Below are 14,488 nucleotides of genomic sequence, written 5' to 3'. Positions count from 1 at the left end.
CTTTATTGTAAAAGCAATAGGTGACATCCAACATCACATAAATAGATTTGTGTGCTTGTGCCACAGGACTTTGGGCCAGATTCAACTAAGCTGCGCTAGTCCTAGTAGCATAATGGGACTCCCCCACTTTCTTCCCTGTATGCCCCCCACCGTCCCCAAATCTGCTTGGGAAGCTCAGCAAAAACTACAGAGCAGAGTACAGCAGGCAGCAGAAGAGAGGAAATTCTTATGTCAGGCAGGCAAAAAATCATTTCACTGACAGAATGATCTCCTTAGTGTGAAGTTGAATTTCACCCTGTCTTCCTCTCCTCCTCATTGCAGCTCTCCATGCGCCCCCAAAATCCTCTCTGAAATATTTGAGGACCCTTTAGAATGGGCTTTGAGGATGCATTGAGAGCTGCAGAGGAGAGAAGAAAAAATCCAATGCATATGCAGAAATCCACTGGGCAACTGGGCAAGAATCACTGGATGTGACTCAAAAACAACATATGTTGAAAGCATTACTGTAAAAAGTTTCACTCTCACTCAACAGCAACTTACCTTAACAGGCAAGGGACTCACATCACTATTTACAAAGACTTTCTGAGTTTCACTTAGAATTCCAAGACAACCCCAGCTTGCCACAAAGTATATGTGGGTAGTACTGATAACATCTCAGAAGAGATAAGTGCCTCCTAGCATAGAATTTATCAGTAAATGAAGTTACCACTATAGTATGCTCATTTACATGTTATAGTCAAACTAGACAGTGGGACTCATGAGTTATCTCTCCATGGGTTTTCAAAATGGCAAGGGCAACCACAGGGAAGCAATTTGGATCACGGCTGAAGAAAGGGGCATTAACTCTTTGTCTTATGCACTTTTTCCAAGTTAAATTGCCCCATCCTTTTCTGAAGATGCTGCTTGTCCATGGGACAAAACATACAGGTGCTTATATGTTTTGTCCTAGGGCAAATAGCAGCTTCAGGATAATAGGAATTAGGAAAATGGCCCCAGGGGAGGGAGATTAAGCTTGCCCTTCCCCCAGTGCTTATCCTACATGCATGTATCCTTTTAAAAATAGGGTCATAGATTTCCCTCCGGCTTGCCCAGTTGCACTCTTAATACAGAATTGTTTTCTACATAAACAAACATGTATTTAATAGCCCAGGTGTCAAGGGATGGAAAAATATACAAATAAAAGGCTTGTCTCTTGTAATCTACATTAGATTGACAAAACAGCAATGAGCCCAAAAGCTGCCATTAGATAAGGTGAGCCAAATGACAACAGAGAAATAGACAAGGTGTGTGGTTCAGGAAAATGATATACTACATATATTTAAGCTGTTTAATTTCTCAAATATTTCAGATTTTTACAGCTTTAGGCTTTTAGTACTACTAAATAATATATTTTATTATTGTTATTATTGTTAATATTATATATTATATTGTTTATATATGCATAGAAAGATAAAATTGTTGTTTGGCTTCTGCTAAGCCATGTTCAGATTCTAACAGATAAATTAAAATAAGTTTTTTTCACGTTAAAGAAACTTACAAAGCTACCACATCCAGAACATTTTAACTTACTATTAACAAAACTCTTAACTCTAGGTAATTGAAAAAGTATATAGTAAAGTTAAAATGCTTTACAGAATATGTTTCTCTCCAATACCTTTTATCCAAAATGCACCAATCAATTGTTCCCTGATTTAAATATTTAGACTTAAAAGAAATGCATTCACTTGTTCCAGACTTAAAGTGATATAATCCTGCTACACTTTCATGAGCACTGAACTCTGCCTGCTTTGGTACCAATCTGTCTGAATTCAGCCTCAAAATGAGATTGTTATTTATAATTCAACTCTGCCCCATTAGGCACAGAACACAAGTATAGCAGAACACCAAAAACTGTTGCATACCTGTCACATTGGTCTGTAGTCCAGCTCAGTGATTTTCCTTCTGGCTTTGTTTTGTAACATATCCTTATGGCATGAGGGAAGTCTTTTGGCAGCTGGACACCTGCTTTCCTGATCTCCAAGCTCCAAGTGCCAGTAACAAACAGAAGCTCTCCACAAGCAGGTGCCTGGCTGCACAGTCTGTAACACTGAAGCTGCTCCTTCCAACGATCTGCAGGTAATGTCACAAGTTCATGCACAATCTGATTTCTAAGATCCCTTGGATCCTTGGAAGCATCCATTAACTTGGCAGAGCTGGTAAATTTCTCAATGCCTGGAACGACAGCAACATCTACCTCTTCGACCTTTAACACAGATAAATCACAGCAGTCCAGGACCAGCAAAAAATCTTCACTCCCATGAATCTCAATGTCACAGCAGTTCTTTGAACTAGAAATCCCAGAAGCCTGTTCCTTGTTGCCATGACTACCGTTTTTATCAGAAGTATCATTTTCACCTTTACTACAGACAGCAAAATCATTACATCCACTTTTAGTTGAGCAAGCACTTGCATTTGGCACAGGAACGTAGCAGGCTTCAGGTGCCTGAATATAGCAGGTTCCATCTGACTGAGAATGACAAGCTTCTTCCACCTGTTCACTGTCCCTTTTTCTGCATCTGCTGTCAGTGTCAAAGAACAGAACTATAGTGCCACCAATTACATGGCTTTTTAAGTCCACATCCAGATCCAACACATAATGCCTTACCAGCATGTGGCTAGTATTCGCCATTAAGGGCAAATCATCTTTGGTAATGTCAAGCTCCATCTTCATATGCCAGACTTCTATACAGCCACAGTCACTTTTCTTTTGTAATCCTTGTTCTTTCTTAAATTATCTTCCCAATAGCCAGTATGCTACGTTTTCCAGGTGTCACAAACAGCTATTGCATCAAATAATGTGTTCTTTATATGACGAATGGAACCATAACAACTTATATTTTACCCTGTGAAGAAGAAAGCAATCAACTGTCAGGTGTCAATTTAAACAAGAGCTATAAAAATGGAACCAGCCCACACTGAAGGTTATTGCTAAATAATAAATATCTAAAGAACAGATGTTAAAGTTTGCTATTCATATGATATTCTTCTGCAGATTGCATGGTTGGTATATGAGTTCTGTGAAGAAAATTAAAAGGAAAAATCATCTGCATAACAATTGGAGAACAAGAAGTGAAACAGAGTGCAGTATCATGTCAATTGAATAAAAGCCTCAACAATATAGCAGCACTAACATGATCTTATTGCTACAAACCTGCAGAAAAGTTGAAAGCATTATTATTGCTTTTCCGTTTTCAAGAAGTGAAATGTATCATGTCTAATTTCTCATCTCAGAATGGCATTGCTTATTATTGTGCTATGAATCTAAGTAGCAAGCATGACTGAAAGCTAAATGGCCTCACGTCTCCCATACCTCAAGAGAGCAATAATTTAATACATACAATGTAACTCCAGGGATTAATGTACTTTTCACATTAGGGCTGCACTCATATCAGCACTTCTGGTAAATTACAAGAAAGTCAGTCAATTTACAAGTAGTGCATTATAAATATTCTTTTGAGATTGCTCATGGAGATTTTTCAACTTCATACTTAAATACTCCAGGTATATAATTACATCTTAATAGCTAAAAAATCCATTAACATTCTGAATCAGAGACTTCTCATAGCAAACAAAAGACTACTATTCAAAAAGAAATATTCAAATACCTTCACACTGAAGTAAACATAAAATAAAATTCACCAGCACCAGTTGTGATAGAAAGCAGTTTTTCATGATTGTACGAAACATATATTTATTACTCTTCACACAGTAAATTAAAAATTGCACACCATTACTGAGCTTGTTGTTTTTTCATTATCTTCTAATCAATACTGCATTCTTTTTTCTATTTTCTAAGGTAGTATAAAATAACAATATTTTAATGTTTTAATAACAATGTTTTAATAAGGTATAAACTAACACACACATCATAAACCCTCAAATTTGAAAGTCTTGGTGACAGTCTTCCAAGGCAAGGACATTGTACATGAACAGTGTTTCCCACCCACAATTAGATCAGTTTTATTTGCGATTACCTTCTTCTATGTAAATATGGATGATACAAAACTAGACCCATTTAGAGTTAAAATAATGATACTACTCATTCCATGAAAACAAATCCACTTGCAGTTGATTTTCAGACAACATGATTTTGTTAAATGGATCTAAAAACAAAGAAAGGAATTGCTGTCAGTACATCCCCATGCCTTTATTCTTTGATTCACAATATTTTAAAGCAGCTATGGCATCTGTTCATGTTTTGTCATTACACTAGACCCTAATGTAATGATATTAGAGGCATTAACCAAATTCAGAAGCACAAGAAAACTGTATTCTCTAGCAAGCTGATTTTACAAAGCACAGGGCACTTAGAACAGTATACAAATCAATAAGATGCTTTTAGACATCACTACATGCTGTTTATTACTCTAATTAAGATAATTAGAAACGTTTATACAGTTATGAGCAGCAATAAGCACACTCTCCTTAGGTACATATTTGTGTTTCTGCCCTGAACATGGTATCTACGCATTAGAAATGGTACTTCTCACGAGTATAACTATTACATATGCATAACTATGTGAACAGCAAATAGGTAATCTGAATGTAGAAAAGAAATAAGAGAAGCAGACAGGACAAGGGAAGCAAACTGCAAGTTTAAAAGGACAATGTAGGAGCAGAGTTATAAAAAAGGGAAAAACTGACTTTGGAACTTTTTTAAGTACAGGGAAACCAAAAATTGAGCTGAAATTCTTGAGAAATGCAAAAGGGTGGCTCTATGTAATTAATTTACAGTTCAGCATTGAAAAATGAGCACCCATGGATTTGTTTTCAATCACTTTTGGCAACCAGAAATTGAAACCAGATTACAAATATACAAAATGATAAACAAAATTAAAGTATGTTTAACCCAAACATTACAAATGGGTTAGATATGAAACCATGAACTGAGACCTTGGATGCATGCTATACTTCAGATTTCATAGTCACATAGTAAGGTTGTTTGTTATATTATACTGTTGCTTATTCCCAATTTATAGCAACTATGTCCTAGTTATGCCACAGACAGCCAAGTTACTATGTTGATATTGTTTGTTGCCCTGTTGGTGCTATCTGGCATTAGACAGAATGGAAATGCTTCTCAAATGCCATATAGGATTATGCATGTATGAATCCCAACCATAGGTCCCAACCATATTTTAGTATTCGCATAATGTTCTACGGTACATATCCTTGTCAATAACAATGTATTGTATGTATATTGTCTCCATATCATACCCAGAAGGGATATAACCTTCCTATTGCTTAGCACTCAAATTACTACTGTTGATAATTTAAAACTATATTTAAAAACACTTTCAAAGCACATGGTCATTGGAACTTGTTATAAAAGCAATGAAACTTTGCTGGTATAAGAGAAAAATAAAGAGATTGATGGGAAGAGTTTATAATAATAATGCACCAAAATAAAATATCATTTCAAAAAGGGCAAAACCTAAATACTAAAATTTTACAGGAACCCATTCAGCATTGTAGGCAATGATGTACCATAATAAGAAAAGTATTTATTGTGTAAAAAAACCTTTTGTTTTGGAGCTATTAGTTCCAGTCCTATGACAAAGTTACCAGTATTCAGTGTGCTACTCCTGAACACTCTCAAGATGGTGACTCATACACAAGATTCCTACCAGGTTCTGGAGGGTCATAACTGTACCCTTTGAGGATGTGTGAGTTAAGAAATATGAATGTGGTATAGATTGGAATAGTGTTATAAAGTATCACAGGTATAACAAGTTGACAAGTAACAAAGCATAAAGAACAAGAGTGAAGGTGTGGAAAGTGAAGATAGAAAAGGTAGAAACAAAGACACTGTATAAGAAATACACTCTATAGTCAATACCTATATACAATCATGTTGAGTACATGTGAGGTTGCTGCTGGTAGCACTGTTAATATCCATGGGCCACCTTCAGGTAGATGTGGTATATGCAGCCACCAAGTCTCACTCACTGGTGGCATCTCTCAAGTCACTACTTATTAAGAAATCACACAACACAATCACCAATATTGTGTGCCGACAGAGTTATTTCTGAACCAACTCTAAGATGCATACTCAAGAGCCTGGTTTGTACATCATGCTATACCAACATTTTGTTTGTTCTTGGTTATAGCTTGTGGTTAGCCTGAAGCGAACTTAACCATGAGCCCAGGTTCAGATGACATACTAAGTCAAACCTTGGCTTAGCTCAGTGTGCTGTGACACCAAAAAGATCAGGGAGTAGCAAAGCGGCTGTGTGAGAACGGTAGTTTGGTTTTGAGTGAAGGATAGAAACCAGGCCAAGTTCCTTTATAGTACAATCTGTCTACTCAGAAGTAAGTCCTACTGAGTTTAATAGGATTTACTCCTAGGCAAAAGGTTACAGGTTTGCAGCCTTAAAACAGATTTGATATTAATTATTCATTTCCATATTTTACCGCACCTTTCCATTCCAATGGAGGGCTTCAAGCTTCTTAGATCATGCAGAAGAAAATCCATAAAATCACATCAAAGCAAAGCACTAAAGCACTTAACATCCCATTAACCACTTCTGTTGAACTCACTGTCATTAAAAGAGAATTTCCCACATGCCCAATACATTTTTGTGTATACTAATTTAAACAATGCCAGCAATACTATATACACAAGAACACAGATGAATAATCATCCTGATATCCCCACAATCAAAAGACTTGAAACAGTGATAAAATAATTCATAATTTGCCCTCATATTTTCAATGCACTCTCATGGGTGAAAAGGTGGGGTTTTTTTCCAACAAGGATTAGAAATTTCATGTATACGGCAGGGGGGATAAAAAGGGATGGGTGCTTTGTACACACTGAAAAGACGTGGCATGTTTAACTTCTTACCTGTATGACTGGGTGGGGTACTGGCGCAATCCTATGCATGTTTACTCAGAAGGCCCTTCCCTGAACCTTAGGTCCCTGAATCCCTAGGTCAAGCACCTACCTACACCAGTGTTTCTCAACCTTTTTTGGGCCACGGCACACTTGTTCCATGAAAAAAATCACGAGGCACACCATTAAAAAAGTTTAAAAAATTAACTCTGTGCCGCCCTATATTATAATTATGACTGTAAGAAACACTTGCCAAATATTGCTTTCCGGCGGGTTAGCTTTCCGGCGGATTAGCCGCCAGGCTCGTTTGCACTGAGCTTTGGAGTCAGCGCTGCCTATTGGCGGCCACCAGGCACGTGACAATGCAAATCGCCCTTCTCGTCGCGGCACGTCGTGGCACACCAGCCAGCGTCTCGCGGCACACGCTGACCTACACTATGGTTGTATCCTTAGGGCAGGGCCGGATCTAGGTTTGATGTGGCACTAAGCTACTGGAGATAATGGGACCCTGTATATGTCCAGCTGTCCTTTGTCAACAACAAATTGTCGCTATTATTTGTGTTGAATATATGCTATATGGTAATTTATGGACCTAATAGGTATAGGGGACCCAGGTGGCGCTGTGGGTTAAACCACAGAGTCTAGGGCTTGCTGATCAGGTCGGCGGTCCCGTTGCTCGGTCCCAGCTCCTGCCCACCTAGCAGTTCGAAAGCACATCAAAGTGCAAGTAGATAAATAGGGACCGCTCCGGCGGGAAGGTAAACAGCGTTTCCGTGCGCTGCTCTGGTTCGCCAGAAGCAGCTTTGTCATGCTGGCCACATGACCCGGAAGCTGTCTGTGGACAAACGCTGGCTCCCTCGGCCTATAGAGCGAGATGAGCGTCGCAACCCCAGAGTCGGACATGACTGGACCTGATGGTCAGGGGCCCCTTTGCCTTTTTTTAATAGGTATCTAAAGCCATTTGCACATAAATATATATATTTTTAATCAAGGTAATTGTTGTACTAAAATACAATTACGAATAAGTATATTGGGGGGGCAAGAGAGCGGGGCCCTAAACTATAGTTTGTTTAGCTTATACGTAAATCCGGCACTGCCTTAGGCTGCAATCCTAAAGCCACTTGGTGCTACAACAAGGCAATTGTGGGACTACGACTCTCTTCATCCCTTGACCACCGGGCTGGGCTGATGGAAGTTGGGAGCCCAACATCATTTCGAAGAAGCACGTACAGGGGTCGCCCCCCGTTGATGTCCTGGGCTGTATTCGAACCGTGCGAAGTTGTGCGTGTATTTCCAGATAAGGTTCCGGGAAGACGCCGTGAGGAAACGGCAGCCTCGCGAAAGCGCCCGAGGAGACACACGGCAAGGCGCCCAGGCAAAAAAGGAGCGAGTCGCCGCCGCCCGCCTCACAACAGGAGTCGGAAAGTCGCCTCACACGAGGGCACCCAGCTGGAGCGCCTCCCCTCAGGGCTCTGGAGAGAAGAGGCGTGAACGCGGTCCGAATTAGCGGGTCCGGGAGGGGGAAAGTCGCAGCTGGAGCAGCTGCCTCCGCCGATACCTCCCCGCCCGACCCCGCTCGTCTCTCCGCCTTTCCTTCCCCCACCCCGCTCCCCCGCCGAAAGTGGGACAGGTCATCACAGCGAAGGCCCCGCGGCCCTCAGAGGGGAGCAACGGACGAGCGCGTGCCTGTTGTTTACCTGACGCACCGCCGAGTTCTGTGTTTGTTTTTCCCACCCCAGCTGCGACGGCGAGAGGCGGTGCCCGATGACGTCATCGGCGCGGGCCAGCCCACAGAGCTGCTCTGGGGCCGGGCTCATCTCTTGCCTGTTTTCGCGGGAGTAGGCCCGCCCGCCCCGGCATCACAAGGCGGCCCTTATTCCGCCCGGGGAGCTTTCCTTACGGTCCAGGACTCCAGGCTGTGGTGCAGGAGTAGGTTTGGAAGCTCCCCGTGACAGCTACGCCGTGCAGGAGAGTCCAAAAATGCAGGAAGCTGTGCTGATCCGTTTTTCATGCACACACATAACATAAAAATGCCCGTTTACTTGGGATCAGCGCGACTTCAGTACTATGGAAGTATAGTTCCTGATTGTATAGGTCCCAGCTGGTAAAAAAAGATCGAGCTTTATCTTTCTCAGGCTGAAAGTCAGCCTTTAGCTTTTGGTTAAACATACAAATAACCTTTCAGATAAGGGTCACTGTTCAGATCGCCAGCGTCAAATAGAAACCATATGAAAAATTATATTCTGTTGCTTGCTTTTCTGATGCTTTTTGTACACTTTCTATAGACATCCATGCTTCCTCCTCCCAGAATAGAAGCCTTTAGTATTAAAAGCAACTACTGTTTGCACCATTGCACCTGTGCCACCGTAAATCTCAGTAGATTGATCCAAACGAAATTGAGAAGAAAACCAGAATCAGGCTCTTGCCGTTTCTTTTCTTGTCTTCCTCCTTGCAGTTGTATGGAAATACAGTAATGGACATGCCTGTATACTAATGTTAACAGATCTGCAAAAAGAGTACTGTATGTTAAAATACAGTTTGCATGCAAGGATCAGGGTGGATAATGCTTTCTGCCCAAGAATGTTTTACCGGTTGTTGTTGTTGTTTAGTCGTGTCCGACTCTTCGTGACCCCATGGACCAGAGCACGCCAGGCACTCCTGTCTTCCACTGCCTCCCGCAGTTTGGTCAAACTCATGTTCGTAGCTTCGAGAACACTGTCCAACCATCTCGTCCTCTGTCGTCCCCTTCTCCTAGTGCCCTCAATCTTTCCCAACATCAGGGTCTTTTCCAAGGATTCTTCTCTTCTCATGAGGTGGCCAAAGTATTGGAGCCTCAGCTTCACGATCTGTCCTTCCAATGAGCACTCAGGGCTGATTTCCTTCAGAATGGATAGGTTTGATCTTCTAGCAGTCCATGGGACTCTCAAGAGTCTCCTCCAGCACCATAATTCAAAAGCATCAATTCTTCAGCGATCAGCCTTCTTTATGGTCCAGCTCTCACTTCCATACATCACTACTGGGAAAACCATAGCTTTAACTATACGGACCTTTGTCGGCAAGGTGATGTCTCTGCTTTTTAAGATGCTGTCTAGGTTTGTCATTGCTTTTCTCCCAAGAAGCAAGCGTCTTTTAATTTCGTGACTGCTGTCACCATCTGCAGTGATCAAGGAGCCCAGGAAAGTAAAATCTCTCACTGCCTCCATTTCTTCCCCTTCTATTTGCCAGGAGGTGATGGGACCAGTGGCCATGATCTTGGTTTTTTTGATGTTGAGCTTCAGACCATATTTTGCGCTCTCCTCTTTCACCCTCATTAAAAGGTTCTTTAATTCCTCCTCACTTTCTGCCATCAAGGTTGTGTCATCTGCATATCTGAGGTTGTTGATATTTCTTCCGGCAATCTTAATTCTGGCTTGGGATTCATCTAGTCCAGCCTTTCGCATGATGAATTCTGCATATAAGTTAAATAAGCAGGGAGACAATATACAACCTTGTCATACTCCTTTCCCAATTTTGAACCACTCAGTTGTTCCATATCCAGTTCTAACTGTAGCTTCTTGTCCCACATAGAGATTTCTCAGGAGACAGATGAGGTGATCAGACACTCCCATTTCTTTAAGAACTTGCCATAGTTTGCTGTGGTCGACACAGTCAAAGGCTTTTGCATAGTCAATGAAGCAGAAGTAGACGTTTTTCTGGAACTCTCTAGCTTTCTCCATAATCCAGTGCATGTTTGCTATTTGGTCTCTGGTTCCTCTGCCCCTTCCATAGCTGCCAAGTTTTTCCTTTTCTCACGAGGAAGCCTATTCAGCATAAGGGATAACTTGGCAGCTATGGCCCCTTCGAAATCCAGCTTGCACTTCTGGGAGTTCTCGGTCCACATACTGCCTAAGCCTGCCTTGTAGAATTTTAAGCATAACCTTGCTAGCGTGTGAAATGAGCGCAATTGGGCGATAGTTGGAGCATTCTTTGCCACTGCCCTTCTTTGGGATTGGGATGTAGACTGATCTTCTCCAATCCTCTGGCCATTGCTGAGTTTTCCAAACTTGCTGGCATATTGGGTGTAGCACCTTAACAGCATCATCTTTTAAAATTTTAAATAGTTCAGCTGGAATATCATCACTTCCACTGGCCTCGTTATTAGCAGTGCTTTCTAAGGCCCATTTGACTTCACTCTCCAAGATGTCTGGCTCAAGGTCAGCAACCACACTACATGGGGTGTACGAGACCTCCATATCTTTCTGGTATAATTCCTCTGTGTATTCTTGCCACCTCTTCTTGATGTCTTCTGCTTCTGTTAGGTCCTTACCACTTTTGTCCTTTATTATGGTAATCTTTGTACAAAATGTTCCTTTCATATCTCCAATTTTCTTGAACAGATCTCTGGTTTTCCCCATTTTATTGTTTTCCTCTATTTCTTTGCATTGCTCATTTAAGAAGACCCTCTTGTCTCTCCTTGCTGTTTTTTGAAAATCTGCATTTAGTTTCCTGTATCTTTCCCTATCTCCCACGCATTTTGCTTGCCTCCTCTCCTCCGCTATTTGTAAGGCCTCGTTGGACAGCCATTTTGCTTTCTTGCATTTCCTTTTCCTTGGGATGGTTTTCGTTGCTGCCTCCTGTATAATGTTACGAGCCTCCATCCATAGTTCTTCAGGCACTCTGTCCACCAAATCTAAACCCTTAAACCTGTTCCTCACTTCCTTTTTTTTTTATAAATATTTTTATTAATTTTCCAATTAAAACCAATTATATCACATTCAATATTTCAAATTATACACATATATATATCAATCAAACCGAATGTTATGCCAAATCATCTAAAGAATTTTTTATTTGGGTTCCCATGCTTCAAGAAATTGGGAATTCCTCGCAACTGTCCACTGCCGTCTTAAACCTGTTCCTCACTTCCACTGTGTATTCATAAGGGATTTGATTTAGATTGTATCTTACTGGCCCAGTGGTTTTTCCTACTTTCTTCAGTTTCAGCTGGAATTTTGCTATAAGAAACTGATGATCTGAGTTACAGTCAGCTCCAGGTCTTGTTTTTGCTGACTGTATAGAGCTTCTCCATCTTTGGCTGCAGAGAATATAATCAATCTGATTTCGATGCTGCCCATTTGGTGATATCCATGTGTAGAGTCGTCTCTTGTGTTGTTGGAAAAGAGTGTTTGTGATGACCAGCTTGTTCTCTTGACAGAACTCTATTAGCCTTTGCCCTGCTTCATTTTGAACTCCAAGGCCAAACTTGCCAGTTGTTCCTTTTATCTCTTGATTCCCTACTTTAGCATTCCAATCCCCTGTAATGAGAACATCCTTCTTTGGTGTCATTTCTAGAAGGTGTTGTAAGTCTTCATAGAATTGGTCAATTTCACTTTCTTCAGAACCGGTAGTTGGCGCATAAACTTGGATTACTGTGATGTTAAAAGGTCTGCCTTGGATTCGTATCGAGATCATTCTGTCATTTTTGAGATTGCATCCCATTACAGCTTTTGCCGCTCTTTTGTTGACTATGAGGGCCACTCCATTTCTTCTACGGGATTCGTGCCCACAGTAGTAGATATGATAGTCATCCGAACTGAATTCGCCCATTCCCTTCCATTTTAGTTCACTGATGCCCAGGATGTCAATTTTTATTTTTGCCATCTCATTTTTTACCACATCCAGCTTACCATTATTCATGGTTCTTACATTCCAGGTTCCTATGCAATATTTTTCTTTACAGCATCGGACTTTCCTTTCGCTTCCAGGCATATCCGCAACTGAGAGACCTTTCGGCTTTGGCCCAGCCGCTTCATCAGCTCTGAATCTACTTGTACTTGTCCTCCGCTCTTCCTCAGTAGCATGTTGGACGCCTTCCGACCTGAGGGGCTCATCTTCCAGCGTCATAACTTTTATATGCCTGTTGTCTTTGTCCATGGAGTTTTCTTGGCAGGGATACTGGAGTGGCTTGCCAGTTCCTTCTCCAGGTGGATCATGTTTAGTCAAAACTCTCTTGGGTGGTCCTGCATGGCATAGCTCATAGCTTCTCTGAGTTATTCAAGCCCCTTCGCCACGACAAGGCATTGATCCATGAAGGGGGTTTTACCGGTATATAGTCCTTTTCCTCTATCACTTTTCATTTCACAATTGGGGCGTATACACATAGGGTAAAGCTATAGCTATTTCAGCACCTGAAAATAGAAGATGTCTTTAACCAGCAGAGTGGAACTTCTCAGCAAATATCAGAAACTGAATTTATACTTTAAATATTCATAGCTTAACAGAAAGGAAAGGCAACAGTGCTTGCAAGATGAAAATAATATGTAAACCTAAAATTGCATTTGCAACGATCAAAATTAGCATGCTTCAGATATTTCAAATAAACAGAGCATTGCTTTTATTTTCATTAAAAAGGGGGCACTTGGATTTGAACCAGGGACCTCTTGATCTGCAGTCAAATGCTCTACCACTGAGCTATACCCCCACTCCTTCAGTTTTGCTCTGTAAAGCTAACTCATTTTCCCTGCATCAGAACTGCAGTGTTCATACTATTTCCTGACATTTACAGAAAGTACACTGATTCATTTGCATCACTTTAAAATTAATTGTTTCGCCTACATTTCTCTACATGCTTCAGTGATTTGTGGAGTAGGCTAGACTAAAAATACAAACTACTCAATTTTACATCATTGGGAAAGAATAATGGGCTGTCCTGCCAGTGAAATCCCCACCTACTAACCTGATATTTCATCAGTCAACGTACACACACGTTTGTTTTCGCTAATATAGCAGACAGGAACTTACTTTTTTCCCTTTTCCCTTTGTTTAATGACAGCTGAGATTCTCTGACAACTGAATTCAGTAACCAACACAACAGGGGTCCCTAGACTTACCCGCCTTTGGGCTGGTGCCCGCTGCGCTGATCGCGCGGCGGGCCGGAGGGCGGGAGAGTGCGCGTGCAGTGGGCCGGAGGGTGGGGTAGTGCGCGCCAGTGCGCATGCGCACACCCATTTACTGGCGCGGTGGCGCGCTTCCAGGCCGAAAAAAAGCATGCGTATGGGCCTCCCCCGACCCGGAAGTGCACCTCCCCTGACCCGGAAGTGCACCGGAAATTACCTCTTCTGGGTCGGGAGAGGCCCATACGCATGCGCAGAAACGATTTTCAGCGATTTTTTTCAGATCTGGAAGTGCGCCGCCGCACAGCGTGCCGCAAGAGCGGGCGGCGGCAGCGGGCGGCGGGGGTCGTCGCGGGCCGGATTGGGAGGCCAATTGGGCCGCATCTGGCCCGCGGGCCGTAGTCTGGGGACCCCTGCAATACAACAACAAATAAAAGGAGTAGTGCAAGTGCAAAATGTTGTAGTGTGGTGGCCTATTTCTGTTCAAGGTTCTAGCCAGCCATGCCCTCTTCCAGGATTCTCAGCACACAAACAGGAAGAGGGGGATGAAGAAGGCAAGGAGTATAACAGCCTAAGGCTCATATATGCATAGCTGTCAAGTTTTCCCTTTTCTCGCGAGGAAGCCTATTCAGCATAAGGGAATTTCCCTTTAAAAAAAGGGAGAACTTGACAGCTATGTATATGTAATATTCATTTATAAAGGTATTTATTTACCGACATCTCATAAAATGTGAGGGGATGT

General features: G+C 41.8%; 1 protein-coding gene and 1 non-coding gene across 8 annotated transcripts in view; both read right to left on the bottom strand.

Annotated features, from left to right (window-relative positions):
• The window catches only part of AOPEP (aminopeptidase O (putative)), a 194,842-nt gene extending 186,196 nt beyond the window's left edge, over nucleotides 1-8,646 (bottom strand). For 3 of the 7 annotated variants that reach the window (XR_004691556.2, XM_035099626.2, XM_060280103.1), the window contains exons 1-3: nucleotides 8,572-8,637; nucleotides 4,014-4,142; nucleotides 1,902-2,882 (exon numbers count right to left, since the gene is read on the bottom strand). Coding sequence is in view for 5 of the 7 variants with exons in the window: in XM_035099626.2 (XP_034955517.2) it covers nucleotides 1,902-2,710 (809 nt within the window). In the remaining 2 variants the exon portion in view is untranslated. Of the gene's footprint in view, nucleotides 1-1,901; nucleotides 2,883-4,013; nucleotides 4,143-8,571 lie in introns of all 7 variants that reach the window. The other 4 variants (XR_009558309.1, XM_060280104.1, XM_035099627.2 and 1 more) reach the window with 4 other exon arrangements.
• Nucleotides 8,647-13,262: 4,616 nt separating this feature from the next.
• On the bottom strand, nucleotides 13,263-13,334 carry TRNAC-GCA (transfer RNA cysteine (anticodon GCA)). Its single transcript has one exon. It is a non-coding gene; the product is annotated as a tRNA-Cys (tRNA).
• Nucleotides 13,335-14,488: the final 1,154 nt, after the last annotated feature.

The sequence above is a fragment of the Zootoca vivipara genome, chromosome 11 (genome assembly GCF_963506605.1).
Source record: "Zootoca vivipara chromosome 11, rZooViv1.1, whole genome shotgun sequence".
Lineage (NCBI taxonomy): Eukaryota > Metazoa > Chordata > Lepidosauria > Squamata > Lacertidae > Zootoca > Zootoca vivipara.
This window is presented reverse-complemented; position numbering and strand designations above follow the sequence as displayed.